The sequence below is a fragment of the Dipodomys merriami genome, unplaced genomic scaffold (genome assembly GCF_024711535.1).
Source record: "Dipodomys merriami isolate MVZ:Mamm:240054 unplaced genomic scaffold, mDipMer1.0.p SCAF_138, whole genome shotgun sequence".
NCBI classification, from domain to species: Eukaryota; Metazoa; Chordata; class Mammalia; order Rodentia; family Heteromyidae; genus Dipodomys; species Dipodomys merriami.
In genome coordinates, this window is record NW_027202693.1 from 1,255,278 (window position 1) to 1,270,465 (window position 15,188).

Genomic DNA, 15,188 nt, shown 5'->3' on the forward strand with positions numbered 1-15,188 from the left:
ATAACCGTGTCTTCTTGTTTGTCTGGTTTGTCTGTCTCCTCTTCTTCCCTCTGTCCCTAAATAAAGACTTGGTAGTTTGAAACCTGTATATGAATCTTACTTTATAGTTAAAAAGTTGTAGCCATGTCTGTATCTAAAGGCAGGAAGGAGCAGGTTGCTGGATGAAGTGGCAAAAAATAAAATCTTAGGTGTATGTGTGTGGGGGGGCGGGGGGGGTGGGGGGGGGAGGCTATCAAAGGAGGTTGAAGGGAAATAGTTGAAAACCTAGCATCCTGATGCTTACACAGCACCTGGAGGATCCCCCAGTGCAGGGTAGCTGCAGCCAGGGCGCTGAGCTCACAGAGCTGTATGAACACATTGAGCTCTACAGGAGTCTTGAGGAGCACTTCTGTGTTGTCTGTTTTAAGATCAGGGGTAGGCTTCTGTCCACGGTAGAGCATAGGGAGGACTATAGTATTAATGATGCTTCCCTTACTCCCTGCCTCTGTAGTCTTATGCAAGATCTACTGCTGTCATGTCTATGGTTGGCTACATTATTGGACTTGGAGATAGACACTTGGACAATGTCCTCATAGATATGACGACTGGAGAAGTGGTCCACATAGATTACAATGTGTGCTTTGAAAAAGGTAAGGTGAAAGTGGACTTGCACTTCTACAGGAGGGTCAGATAATTTCAGTGTAACAGCCAAAGTATAACAATTTGTCTTTTCAAGGTAAAAGCCTTAGAGTTCCTGAGAAAGTCCCTTTCCGAATGACACAAAACATTGAAACTGCACTTGGTGTTACTGGAGTAGAAGGTGTTTTTAGGCTTTCTTGTGAGCAGGTATGCAGTTTTTTTCTCTTCTCCTATTGTACTTTATCTATTAAATGAAGGAGACCTGTTGAATGAAAATTTTAAAAATGTCAGGATCTAGGTGGTTCACCCCTGTAATCCTAGCTCCTCAGGAGGCCGACATCTGAGATCATGGTTTGAAGCCAGCCTAGGCAGGAAAGTCCCTCTTGTCTTCAGTTGAACTACAAAAAAGCCAGAAGTGGAACTGTGTTGTGGCTCTAGTGGTAGAGTGCTTGCTTTGAGCAAAAAAGCTGAGAGACTACACCTATGCCCTGAGTTGGAGCCCCAATACCAGCACAAAAGAGAAGAAAAATTTTTTAAATTCATTGAGGAAACTTACTTGAGACTCTTCTGAAAATAGGTGCTACACATTATGCGGCGTGGCCGAGAGACTTTGCTGACACTCCTGGAGGCCTTTGTGTATGATCCCTTGGTGGACTGGACAGCAGGAGGCGAGGCTGGGTTTGCTGGAGCTGTCTATGGTGGAGGTGGCCAGCAGGCTGAGAGCAAGCAGAGCAAGCGAGAGATGGAGCGAGAGATCACCCGCAGCCTCTTTTCTTCCAGAGTAGCTGAAATAAAGGTGAAGACGAGTGATGTAATAAGATACTGACGCCTTTCTATTAAGAGCGTAAATATGTCCATTTAAAAAAGACAACAAAAGCACTGGTGGATTCCTGTAATCCTAGCTACTCAGCAGGCTAAGGGCTCAAGAGGTAGAGGGCCAGGCCTTAAGTGAAAAAGTCAAGTGAGAGCATCCTGAGTTCACACTTCAGTACTGGCACCAACCAAAAAAAAAAAAAAGAAAAAGAAAAAAATACTTTCTGTATTTTGTTTTCAAGATTAGTGTATAATATTGGAATGACAGTTAAATGTGAGAATTTGATGCCATCTCTTTATTAAGCAGTGCTCCCATCCATAGTTCCATAACCTCTCCTAAGAGGTAGGTTAATAATTTGGGAAACAATGGAACCAATTCAAGTGCTTCCTAGATGAATAACCTTACCTCCCTGTCTGTAGCTGGTGATGCCAGTTTGTTTTGTGTAATGTATTTTTAGGAAGCAATGGCTGTGTGAATTTGAATGAATGTGTTGGTTATCTTTGTGTGTGAAAGGGAGGTGATGCCATCTTCCTTTCATGTTCTGTTGAGGTTTAGGCAAGAATACATTCATATCCGCCTTTCTTGATTCTTGTACAAACATTTAGGCACTGATGACCCAGATTCTCCCTAATCATAAACCCTTTCTTTAGGTGAACTGGTTTAAGAACAGGGATGAGATGCTGGTTGTGCTTCCCAAGCTGGACAGTAGCTTAGAGGAATATCTCAGCCTACAAGAGCAGCTGACGGATGTGGAAAAACTACAGGGAAAGCTGCTAGAGGAAATAGAGTTTCTAGAAGGAGCTGAAGGAGCAGATCATCCTTCACACACGCTACAACATAGGTTTGAAACAGGATTGATTTTGTATTTGTAAAATGTCACTTTGGGACTGGGAAGGTGGCTCAGTGGTAGAATGCTCACCTTGCATGCATGAGGCCCTGAGTTTGGTTCTTCAGCACCACATAAGCTCAAAAAGCCAGAAGTGGCTCTGTGGCTCAAGTGGTAGAGTGAGCTGAAGAGCTGAGGGACAGCACCCAGGCCCAGAGTTCAGGTCCCACTACGGGGGGGTGGGGGGGGAAGGGGCGGGGAAAGGGAGGGGGGAGGGGGTAACCTTGAATTAAGGTGACTGTAGCAAAAAAAAAAAAAAAAGACTGTAGCAGTTCATAAAGTCAGAAAAAGTTCTCTGAAGGACCTTAGTTTTAAAGTGTTAACCAGCAGTTTACTTAAATGTGTAACCAGTTAGGGTAGATAAGTAGGTTTAGTGAATACACTTGGGTTCATAAAACCTGAGGTTTGTTTTTCTCTAGTTGTCTCTTAGTCTTTACTTATTTGTAAAGAGGTACTTTTTCTATCTGCTTTATTGTTTTACACTTACTCAGTTAAATTGAGGGACCTGAGGGACTGTACTTCTACCACACATGCTCAGTGTTTCAGTGCTCAGTAATCTGGAGTTGAATGTGCAAGTGCCAAGCATAGCAGGAGGCATGCAGATTACAATATCTGTCAAGCTTCAATTCTCTACCTTCAAGGAGCTCAAAATCTGTCAGATATGATACATTTATGTAAAACGTCACATAGCCTAGGGAATTACAGGGCTAGGAAAATTGAGAGGAGTAAAGAACATTTGAGCAGGACCCTGAGTCAAGATTGAAAAGCAGCTACTTAGACAGATGTTGTACATCTGACTGAGCAAGGTCCAGGTTGTTAAATAGGTAGGAGAATGAGAAGCATGTAATCTGTGAGTTGTTGGATTGTTTCCCTCTTAGGTATTCTGAACATACTCAACTACAGACCCAGCAAAGAGCAGTTCAGGAAGCAATCCAGGTCAAGCTGAATGAATTTGAACAGTGGATAACACATTATCAGGCTGCGTTCACTAATTTAGAAGCAACACAGCTTGCAAGTTTACTTCAGGAGATCAGCACACAAATGGACCTTGGTATGAGTTGGCTTCTTTTGCATATACCTGGGTATGGGTTCTGTGCATATGTGCGTGTGTGCGTGTGTGTGTGCGTGTGTGTGTGCGTGTGTGTGTGGTGTGTGTGTGTGTGTGTGTTTCTAATTTGTACTCTAGTTGAAATGTGACTGTCTTTTACCAAAAGGTCCCCCAAGCTATGTGCCAGCAACAGCCTTTCTGCAGAATGCTGGCCAGGCCCACCTGATCAGCCAGTGTGAGCAGCTGGAGGGTGAAGTTGGCGCTCTTCTGCAGCAGAGACGCTCGGTGCTTCGAGGCTGTCTGGAACAGCTACACCACTATGCAACTGTTGCTCTGCAGTATCCAAAAGCCATATTTCAGAAACACCGAATTGAACAGTGGAAGACCTGGATGGAAGAGCTTATCTGCAACACCACAGTAGAGCGTTGTCAAGAACTCTACAGAAAGTAAGTTGACAGCAGTCAGTTCCCCTCCATGTCTCAGTAATGTTCAATTTTTGAATCACATCAGTATTATTTTCTCTGAAAAGGTGAAATCTGAATGGAGTCATCCCCCCATTCCATGCTTGAGACAGGGTCTGTCCTCCTGCATCAGCCTCCCAACTAGTAGATATTTGCCACCAGTCCTGGCTGTATTGGCTTTAAAAGGATATGAACCTATTTTTTCCCTCATAGGCAATTTTTTCCCCCTGCTAATTAAACTATATCCCAGTGGTGAGATTAGTTTAAGGAGAGCTAGACTCAAAACTTGACTATATTGGTCACCAAGTCATTTTAGGAATTTGCTTAAACTCTGTAGACTTTTATCTGAGAAATGGAAATTCTTACCCCAGCTCTCTCGTGTGTGTGTGTGTGTGTGTGTGTGTGTGTGTGTGTGTGTGTGTGTGTGTGTGTGTGTGTGTGTGTGTGTGTGTGTGTGTGTGTGTGTGTGTGTGTGTGTGTGTGTGTGTCTCTCTGGGTCCTGGGGCTTGAACTCAAGACTTTTATCTGAGAAATGGAAATTCTTACCCCAGCTCGTGTCTGTGTCTGTGTGTGTGTGTCTGTGTGTGTGTCTGTGTGTGTGTGTCTGTGTGTCTGGGGCTTGTGTGTGTGTGTGTGTGTCTGGGTCCTGGGGCTTGAACTCAGGGCCTGAGTGCTGTCCCTGACCTTTTCTTTGCTTGAGACTAGCATTTTGCCGCCTGAGCCACAGCTCCAGTTCCACCTTGGTGTTTAATTGGAGCTAAGAGTTTCATGGATTATCCTGCCCAGGCTGGCTTCAAATCTTGATCCTTAGATCTCAGCCTCTTGAGTAGCTGGGATTACAGGCGTGACCCATTGGCTTGATTCCAGCTTGATTCCTGCTCTTCAGTTGAAATAGAATACAAAGTTGTCTTACATAATTTGCCAAGCATGAATGTTAATTCTTTCTTGTTTTTATAGATATGAAATGCAGTATGCTCCCCAGCCACCCCCAGCTGTGTGTCAGTTCATCACTGCCACTGAAATGACCCTGCAGCGATATGCAGCAGACATAAACAGCAGGCTTATCCGACAAGTGGAACGCTTAAAACAAGAAGCTGTCACTGTGCCCGTTTGTGAGGACCAGTTGAAAGAAATCGAACGTTGCATTAAAGTTTTCCTTCATGAGAATGGAGAAGAAGGATCTTTGAGTCTAGCAAGTGTCATTATTTCTGCGCTTTGTACTCTCACAAGGTGAGTTGGCATCATATTGGGCCATTTCATTGTCCTAAAAATTGATGCCTTATGAAGATTTCATGTTTTCTTTTTAATTCCATATATAAAGTGGTATTGTAATTTTCCTTCATCTTTTTAGCATTGCTTTCTTTTCAGGTTTTGAAGTCCCTTCTAGCCCCCTCTATTGTGTATATGTTTAACTGAGTCATTTCCCTGTGCACGTGTTTATTATCTCATTTAGGCGCAACCTAATGATGGAAGGGGCAGCCTCAAGTGCTGGGGAACAGCTGGTTGACCTGACGTCTCGGGATGGAGCCTGGTTTTTAGAGGAGCTGTGCAGCATGAGTGGGAATGTCACTTGCTTGGTTCAGTTACTGAAGCAGTGCCACCTGGTGCCACAGGACTTAGACATCCCAAACCCCATGGAAGCCTCCGAGGCTGTTCACTTAGCCAATGGTGTATATACCTCATTGCAGGTAAACATGCTAACCTCAGTTTTAAAAGTTGAGCATTGTCTTTTTCATTAAAAGAAAACATGGACTTCCTCTTGGTTGTTGAAGCAGCCGTTTAAATAAAGATCAAAGCTGAGTATGGTATGTTAGAGTTCTGGGAAACTAGTTGAATCATAAGTTGATCATCGGCCTTGGATACATTTATTTCTCATAGACAGAATAAATTTTATAAGTAGTTTTTTTATTTTTTTGTTGGTCGTGGGGTTTGAATTCTGGGCCTGGGCACTGTCCCTGTGCTCTTCAGCTCAAGGCGAGTGTTCTACCGCTTGAGCCACAGCTCTGCTTTTGTTTTCTAGTGGTTTATTGGAGATAAGAGTCTCACAGATTTTCCTGCCCAGGCTGGCTTTGAACTGTGATCCTCAGATCTCAGCCTCCTGAGTAGCTAGGATTACAGGCATGAGCCACTGGCACCCAGCCAATTTTATGAGTTTTGTAGCCACTTCTAGTTTCTAATTGCATACATTTTTTTTTTTTTTTTACTTTTATGGCATCAAATCTTCCCTCTTAAACCCCAAACACATACTTCTCTTTTGTTTTTAGGAATTGAATTCAAATTTTCGACAAATCATCTTCCCAGAAGCACTTAGATGTTTAATGAAAGGGGAGTCCACCTTAGAAAACATGCTCCATGAATTGGATAGTCTCATTGAGCAGACAGCTGATGGTGCTCCTCTGCAGACTATAGTTGAATCTCTTCAAGCCTACCTAAGAAATGCAGCTATGGGACTCGAAGAAGAAACACATGCCCATTACATTGATGTTGCCAGGCAAGTGAATTCTATGTATTGTTGCCCCATGAAAGAGGTGGGGCAGCCAGGTAAAGGGATTCTAAGTTCTACCTCCACTGTAAATTGCTTTTACCTTTCAGAGCAAGTATAATTACAAATGCCCATACTCCTCTCTTTAGTGGGGGTAGGGGAAAACAAAGAGGTTTAAATGCAGGACAGGGACTCACACTTGCAAGACAGGTGCTTTATCACGATCACTTGTTTTGGTTATTGTTCAGTCACATTTTCCCTTAGGCTGCCTGTGGACTGTGGTCTTTCTACTTCCTGCACAGCTAGGACCTTTAGCTCACATCACTGTGCTGGCTTGTTGGTTGAGATGGGGCCTTGCTAATTTTTTGCCCAGATTGGCTTTGTATCTACAGAGTAGCTGGAATTATAGGTGTTAGCTACTGCACCCAGCCCAAGTGCCTTTAAAAAAAATACTCTACGATGATTGTAGTTTCACTGGAAATTGTCTTTAGGAATACAATAGGAAGGCTCTGTGGCTACTTTACCCTTCATCCACCCTCTTCCAGTGTTCTGGAGACTGTAGCTCCAAAATAACCAATAAAAGCTGGGTGGGAGGTATGACTTAAGTGGTAGAGTCCCAGCTGAAAAAGTCAGTAGAGTGAGAATGAAGACACTGAATTCATGTCCAGGTATCAGTTAAAGAAAAAAGAGTTGAATCCCTTATTTTTATATATTTCTTCATTTATTTTATTTTTATCTTTGAGTTAGCATACATTTACGACGTATTTTAGTTGTTTTAGTCATACAGTAAGAGTATAACTGATTTAGATTATTCATGTAATTGTCATAATTTCTACCAATACAAAAAAAGTTAGGGCTTGAGGTGTGGCTTAAGTGGTTGAATGTCTGCCTAGTAAAGATGAGCCTCTGTGTACCTTTCATACCTCTGTTTATCTGCTGTCTTTTCCAAGGCACTCTCCCCTCACACTGAAGGTATGCTTAGGATGACAAGCTGCATTATTTCTGTGGTAGCCTGTGTGTGCCTTGTTTGAGTAAGTCTCAAGGAAGAATTCATAGCCTTGTCTTGCAGCTCTTTTCCAATAGAAATTGTTCTGGTTAATATTTTAAATCCTAAAACCTTTTCCTGGTTCCACTTATTAGGATGGATAGATAAGGATGGAACTAGGTAACTATTTTACTGATAGTAATTGTGTGTACTTGCAGTTATTTTTTGCTTTTTATGTAACATGTTTAGAGAGAGCACAGGATGTATTAGTATTATATATATATCTTAATGATATTAGGAAATAGGAAGTTTAACAAAGATTGTGCATTCAGAATGCACACAAAATTCCAAAGCTAGGTTTATGGCTTAAGTGAATGAGCACCTATCTAATAGGTGTAAGGCCTCGAATTTAGATCTTTGGCCACCAAAAAGAAAAAACACAATGTGCAGAATTTCAAACTAAATCTATCCAAAATGTTTTGGTTTGTTGTTTCTAGTTGGTTCATCATGTGATTAGAAAAATTTGCTAGATCTACCAATTTTAAAAAAATTATCCTTGACATTGGTCTAGGATGCAAGTTTAGGTTATTTCATATTTTGAACATAAAGTGAGTTTAATACTTTCTGTAACTTTTAACATATCATAACCCAGGTTTGCACAAAGTTTAATGATACTGGGTTAGCTTTGTTGGCTTCATGTAGGTGACACGAAATAGCATTTTCTCATGACATTCCTTCTTCAAGCCAGATTTGCTGACCTTGCATACTGTCCCTGAGATGGCTGATTTTTATGTTCCCTCCTCTTGGATTTCTCTTCAAGGAGGATCTTAACTCTGTTTTCTTTTTCTCTAGAGTACTGCATGCCCAATACGGTGAATTAATCCAACCAAGAAATGGTTCTGTTGATGAAACACCTAAAATGTCAGCTGGCCAGATGCTCTTGGTAGCATTTGATGGCATGTTTGCCCAGGTTGAAACAGCTTTTGGTTTATTAGTTGAAAAGGTAAATGTGGGGTTGGTTTTATGAATTATATAAGGGCAGTGTAATAAGTGTGAGAACAGAGAAAAAACAATTTTTTTCTTTCATTTACAAAGTTAAACAAGATGGAAATTCCTGTTGCTTGGAGGAAGATTGATATCATTCGGGAAGCAAGAAGTACCCAAGTTAATTTTTTTGATGATGACAATCACCGGCAGGTGCTAGAAGAAATTTTCTTTCTAAAAAGACTACAGACAATTAAAGAGTTCTTCAGGCTCTGTGGTACTTTTTCTAAAACATTGTCAGGTAATAGTTCATCGTGTCTGTGTGTCTGTGGTACTTTTTCTAAAACATTGTCAGGTAATATTTCAGTGTGTGTGTGTGTGTGTGTGTGTGTAATATTTCATCGTGTGTGTGTGTGTGTGTGTGTGTGTGTCTGTCTGTCTGTCTGTCTTGGGAGCTGTCCCTGTGCCTCTTTATGCTCAGGGCTAAATGCTCTACCACTTGAACTACTGTACCATTTCCAGTTTTTGAGTAGTTAATTGACAATAAGAGTCTCATGGGGACTTTTCAGCCCTGGCTGGATTCGAACCACGATCCTCAGATCTCAGGCTCCTGAGTAGCTAGGATTTACAGGCATGAGCCACCTGGCTAATATTTCACCTTTAAACATCTAGGTTTAACCTTTGGAACGGAGCTTCATATAATTGTACATTCATAAAATTGGAAGTGCTTTAAATAAGCAGCATTTCTCCCTCCTTTTAAAAGGTTATATTTTTGTAACCTTTATGTAGTTGTATAAAGATGTTACCATTCAACATATCAGTTTCTGAATATAATGCATCTTGATCCACATCACTCATCATTCTGCTCTTTCCCTCCCAAGCCTGCCCCCCCCCCCTTTTTTTTAAACTAATCTTATTTCTGCATAAGGTACTTCAAGAAAATTTTCCTTTTCTTAGGATCAAGTTCACTTGAAGATCAGAATACTGTGAATGGTCCTGTGCAGATTGTCAATGTGAAAACACTTTTTAGAAACTCTTGTTTCAGTGAGGACCAAATGGCCAAACCCATCAAGGCCTTCACAGCTGACTTCGTGAGGCAGCTCTTGATAGGCCTCCCAAACCAAGCCCTGGGGCTCACACTGTGCAGCTTTATCAGTGCCCTGGGCGTGGACATCATTGCCCAGGTGGAGGCCAAGGATTTCGGTGCTGAAAGCAAGGTTTCTGTGGATGACCTGTGTAAGAAAGCAGTGGAGCACAACATCCAGGTGGGGAAGTTCTCTCAGCTGGTGATGAACAGGGCGACTGTGCTAGCTAGCTCCTACGACACAGCATGGAAGAAGCACGACCTTGTGCGCAGGCTGGAAACCAGCATTGCTTCCTGTAAGACAAGCCTGCAGCGTGTCCAGCTCCAGATCGCCATGTTCCAGGTATGCTCAGAAAGGAGAGGCACCTGTATGAAACAACACAAGAGGAGGAAAAATTTAACTCCCTCAGCGTGCCAATCTATAGCAAACTTACCTTCGGATTCAAGGCTCCTTGTTTATCTCTGAAGGTGGGATCATTTCATGTGCACAGTCTGTGCTCTTTGAATTTGTTTCCATCAGGCTGCATCATAAGTATTATCATGTCAGTGAGTATTCGTGGTGGACGTAATAGGGCAGTATTAGGTTTTTTGTTTAGTTTGGATTTTATTTTATTGTTTCCCAGTACTGAGGTTTGAATTCAAGGGACTCATGCTTACTTGGCTGGTATTTACCATTCTCAGTGGTAGAGCCTCTAGCCAGAGTTTTTGCTAGGTATTTTTGGAGATGGAGTCTTTAGGCTTTTCTTTCTGGGCTGGTTTCCAATCATGATCTTCTGGATCTCAGCCTTTTGTGTTTCTAGGATTACAAGTTCAAGCACGAACCACTGACAGCCCTGGTATTCAAGGCAGGCAGTCTTACTGCTGAGCCACAACTCTAGCTCAGTGAGTTGTTGTTTTTTCCCTTTTTGGTGCTAGTCCCGGGGCTTGAGCTCAGGGTCTAAGTGTTGTCTTGGAGTTTTTTTTTTAACTTAAGGCTAACGGTCTGACATTTGAACCACAGCTCTACTGGCTTTTTAGAGGTAATTGGAGATAAGAGTTTCATTGACTTTCTTGCCCTGTTGTTTTTGAACAATGATCCTCAGATTTCAGTTTTCCTGAGTAGCTAGATTACAGGAATGAGCCACCAATGCCCAGTGTTTGTTTTTGTTTTGTTTGCTTTTTGCCATGTATTTCTGAGATATGGTCTCAACTTCCTGCTTGGGCATGCACCTGGGGCGAGGTATGTTAAGCCTAGTATTTTAGGATGTCAGGCATGTTACGCCTGACCTAGCTCTCATTTGAGATGGAGTTTCAGGAACTTTGTTGCTCAGGTTGGTCCCTCACTGTGATCCTCCAAATCTCAACCTTTCTCCTTAGTAGCTAGAATTACAGGCATGAGCTACTGGCATCCAGCTATACTATAATTGTTGGTTGACCCTATTCACTATGTAGACATGTGTCCACCACTGTTAAACATTATAACTAAGGTGATCTCTGTAGTAATTTTAAGTGAATAATCTTCATTTTGGGACCACATTTTAAAAGTTGCTTTTGTCCTTATTTAAAGGCGTCACTAAGACAGCACAGGCTTTGGGGTGAGATGGATTTGGATCCAAGTCACACTTTAGATTTATAAATTTATGTCTGAGTTCCCTGAGTTCTGCTTTCCTTATCTGTGGAAGGAGGACAGTACCTCTTTCATCAGATGACTGTGGGCTTTCTAGGCTGCTAAGCACAGGATAATGGTTGCTTTCTTATTTCTTCCTTTTGAAATAGAAATACAAGTTTGGGTATTGTCAGCAACTGGAAGTATAAGATATCTGAGGACTACAATTTCTAGCTGTGTTTGGCACATCCAGAGGTTACTTTGTATCTAAGTTGTTCCTGGTAGTGGACTTGGTGGCTTCTGCTCAGTGCAGCTGGTGTATTTATTCTTCTTGGCAGGTTTATCGTAGCCATTTTCTTCCTTTGTAAGTTAAACAGTTTATTCCACTTGATTGCATTTATTATGTATCGATTCTCCTACTTGCAGCACATTGTTTTGACTTTGGGATATATTTTAGTAAGTCCAAAAATGATTAATGCCTTGAAGTTTTATGCTTTTGTGAATTTATTTGTTTAAAAATAGGGTAATGGATAAAGTATTTTGTGCCAAGGTGCTTTGAAACTTTAAAAAAAAAAATAAAAAAAATAAAAATAGGGTAATGGAAAACATGGTAGAAATCCTTTCAGGTTTTTTTTTTTTTTTTTTTTTTTGGGTCCGGTCGTGGGGTCTGAACTCTGGGCCTGGGCACTGTTCCTCAGCTCTTCAGCTCAAGGCTAGCACTCTACCACTTGAGCCACAGCGCCACTTCCGGCTTTTTTCTTTTTGCTTATGTGGTGCTGAGGAATCGAACCCAGGGCCTCATGCATGCAAGGCAAGCGCTCTACCACTGAGCCACCTTCCCAGCCCTCCTTTCAGTTTTAAAATTGGAACACATTTTCTTTTAAGCTCCAAGTACAATATGACTTTTTTGTTTTATGATTCATTTATATGTTTTGGGTTTTTTTTCCCCCTGATTTTTTTCTCCTCATTTTGTTTTGGTATGTTTTTTTTTTTTTTTTTTTTTTTTGTTTTGTTTTGTTTTGGGTCCAGTTGTGGGGCCTGAACTCTGGGCCTGGGTGCTGTCCCTCAGCTCAAGGCTAGCTCTCTACCACTTGAGCCACAGCGCCACTTCTGGCTTTTTTTCTTTTTGCTTATGTGGTGCTGAGGAATCAAACCCAGGGCCTCAGGCATGCAAGGCAAGCACTCTACCACTGAACCACCTTCCCAGCCCGTTTTGGTATTTATTTAGTGGTGCTAGAATTGAACAAGTGCTGTGTGTGTGCTAAGTGCACATACAGACACAGTTACCTACACACAGTCACCTAACTTCATCCTCAGCCCTGCATCTATTAGAACCCAGATGTTCCTCGGAACTTCTAGATTGGGCTGCAAACATCCATGATGCCTGACCCCTCAGCAGTCTCTTTCTCCCTTGCCTCATGTTTACCTTCTGTGTTTGCAAAGTTTCTCTCTGTGGCTGCTCCAGTTCCGTTTAGTCTCCTACCCAGTGTGTTTCTCCTAACTATAGAGCTGGGGGGGGGGGGGGGTAAGGGGAGGGTGTTGTCTTTTGAGGCAGAGCATTGCTAACATGGCTCCTACCTGGGCCTCCTTAGTTAGCCAGGCTTGCAGGTATGGACAGCCATGCCCACAAGATCATGAATCTTGTGGGTATGGGAGGTGGGGTAGAATAATGTACTAGACTTTCACATAGACTAGTGAACATACTCCAAATGACTAGTTAAATGTTGGCGTATAATAATTGAGTTTTTTTTTTTTAAATCAGCCATTCACCTCAGGAAAGTTTCCTCCTGGATGTAATTCTTTTGATGTTACTGTTGTTAGCCTACTGGAGCCCCAACCCCTTGCTACCTCTGGTTTCCTCCTGATATTCTTACACTTTTTCTCCCCCCTTTGGACAGTGGCAACATGAAGATCTGCTCATCAACAGACCTCAAGCCATGTCAGTCACCCCACCCCCTCGGTCTGCAATCCTGACCAGCATGAAGAAGAAGTTGCATACTCTGAGTCAGATTGAAACTTCCATCGCCAATGTTCAGGTGTGTTCTCTTGAGTCTTTTGAGTCTTCTTCCCAGTACACCAGCCCTAATGAGTGGTGTTGCCATGTGTCTGTACATGCCCTTGGTCATGAAGTATATCTGTGCTTGTCCCCTGTGTGCATTGTGTCTGTGCTTGTTATCCCCAGTGTGCAGAGTGCCTGTGCTTCTTCCTGGTGTGCAGGGTGTCTGTGTTTGTTGTCCCCAGTGTTCAGGGTGTCTGTGCTTGTTGTCCCCAGTGTGCACGATGTCTGTGCTTGTTGTCCCTGGTTTGTAGGGTGTCTGTGCTTGTTGACCCCGGTCTGTAGGGTTTCTGTGCTTGTTGTCCCTGGTGTGCAGGGTGTCTTTGCTTGTTGTTCCCGGTGTTGAGTGTCTGTGCTTGTTGACCCTGGTGTGCAGGGTGTCTTTGCTTGTTGTTCCCGGTGTTGAGTGTCTGTGCTTGTTGTCCCTGGTGTGCAGGGTGTCTGGATTTGTCTCTGGTTTACCAACCACGTGAGCATAGAGCACAGTCTCTACATTGTTAGGATTCATTTGACTTTGTTACTTTTTGCCCTCCATGGTAATTGAGCCTTATTACTAAAAATTAGTTTGTGAAGCAGGGGTAGAGAGAAGTAGGCTAGATATTCATGCTTTTAATAAATTTGCTAACTGTGCTTCTACCTTAAGGGAACCTCGGTGATTGAAGAACTTCAGCACTTCTTTGTTAAAATGTGACAATTAAAAATGTTATATCTACTTTATTGTGAAGCTTGAACACAACTCTTGTCTTGTAGATAATGGTGTTTTTTATTTTTGTATTTTTGATGTCCAAGGCAGCAGAACATGTTTCTGAACAATTGCTGACTATATGCCTTCAACTAAAGAGATGAAAGTACTGCATTTTATAAAATAAGTAATCTTGAGGATTATGTGTATTTTGATACGGTACATTCTTATACTTGATGTATTCAGTAGTAATATGACATTGTTTTCTCTTTTTAGTATATAATTACTTAGGTATGTTTCAAATTTTGAAGTGAAACTTTTTTGGAGATGACTTCTTTGAAGATTGAAGTAACTTCTAGAAGCATATTAGTCAGACACAGAAGCTAGGTTCTCAAAAGACTTCCCCTCCTTACCACTGCAGCTCACTGCCTCAGGAGACTGTACAATGTATACCAATTCCCCAGCCCCTTTTTGCTTTGTTTTTCTGATCAAGTCTTTTTGCTTGTGGCCAGTGTTGGGCCATTATCTATGCTTCTCACATAGATGGGATCATAGACTGTGCTATCACACCTAACTAGGCTTTTGAGATGGTCTCCTTGAGGGCGTAGTTGGTTTTGTTTCTATACCTCAGTCTTCCCATCTCCACTAAATGTATGTATGCATCACCACTTCTGGTCCTCAGTTTTTAAAGGTGGGGTTGGGATGGAGTAATTGCTTCCACTCAAAATAGTAAATAATGACATAATTTTGCTTTGTAAAACTTAATTTGGATTTTTAAACTATTATTCATAATTTAATAATAAGTGACAGTCTGATTTTTATCTTTCACCAAGTATAAATGGACTTTTAAAAGAATGGTACATTTAGCTTGGTAAGAATTTGATGTAGCAGGCTTTTAAAAACTATTTTTAAATCCAAGGCCTACCTTGGGCTAAGTAAGCATGCACTCATTCTATCACTGAGTTATACTGCAGCCCCTGTATTGAGGTATTTTGCTTTTTGGCAGTACTGAGGTTGAACCAAGGTCTAAATGCTTGCTAGGCAGGTGCGCTACCATTTAAGCGATGCCTCTATCACTTTCTGATTTTTAAAAAATGTGTTTACTTAGTTGTTTATTACCAGAAGGTATGGTTATTTTTTGAGATAGATCTTACTTTATGTCTAAACTGGCCAGTTCCACAGTCCTACTTTGTTTCTTGCCATTTCTGGATGTCAGGCACACACTACCATGCCTAGCTTTCTCTTTTGACATGGGGGACTTAAAAGTCTGGCTTTGAGCTGTCATCTTTCCCATGTTAGCCTCCTGTGTAGTTGAAATGGCAGGCATGTGCTACCATGTTGAGTTACTGTTTTGAAATGGATGTCTCATAAGAGTTTTTGCTGGGGCTGGCCTGGAACCATGATTCCCTGAATTTCTGCCTCGCAGGTCGCTAGGATTGCATATATGAGTCACTGGTGCCTTGTGGTGCTAGTGATGGAACAAGGTCTCATTCATGCAAGCAG

General features: G+C 41.9%; 1 protein-coding gene across 2 annotated transcripts in view; it reads left to right on the top strand.

The window, feature by feature from the left end:
• Positions 1 to 15,188, top strand: part of LOC138825595 (serine/threonine-protein kinase SMG1) — a 91,291-nt gene that overhangs the window by 68,829 nt on the left and 7,274 nt on the right. For both annotated transcript variants that reach the window (XM_070020268.1, XM_070020269.1), the window contains 13 exons: positions 491 to 629; positions 716 to 825; positions 1,196 to 1,414; positions 2,083 to 2,273; positions 3,197 to 3,369; positions 3,533 to 3,812; positions 4,785 to 5,057; positions 5,281 to 5,515; positions 6,092 to 6,318; positions 8,147 to 8,297; positions 8,390 to 8,579; positions 9,236 to 9,705; positions 12,846 to 12,983. In XM_070020268.1, coding sequence (XP_069876369.1) covers positions 491 to 629; positions 716 to 825; positions 1,196 to 1,414; positions 2,083 to 2,273; positions 3,197 to 3,369; positions 3,533 to 3,812; positions 4,785 to 5,057; positions 5,281 to 5,515; positions 6,092 to 6,318; positions 8,147 to 8,297; positions 8,390 to 8,579; positions 9,236 to 9,705; positions 12,846 to 12,983 — 2,796 coding nt within the window. The remainder of the gene's footprint in view (positions 1 to 490; positions 630 to 715; positions 826 to 1,195; positions 1,415 to 2,082; positions 2,274 to 3,196; positions 3,370 to 3,532; positions 3,813 to 4,784; positions 5,058 to 5,280; positions 5,516 to 6,091; positions 6,319 to 8,146; positions 8,298 to 8,389; positions 8,580 to 9,235; positions 9,706 to 12,845; positions 12,984 to 15,188) is intronic.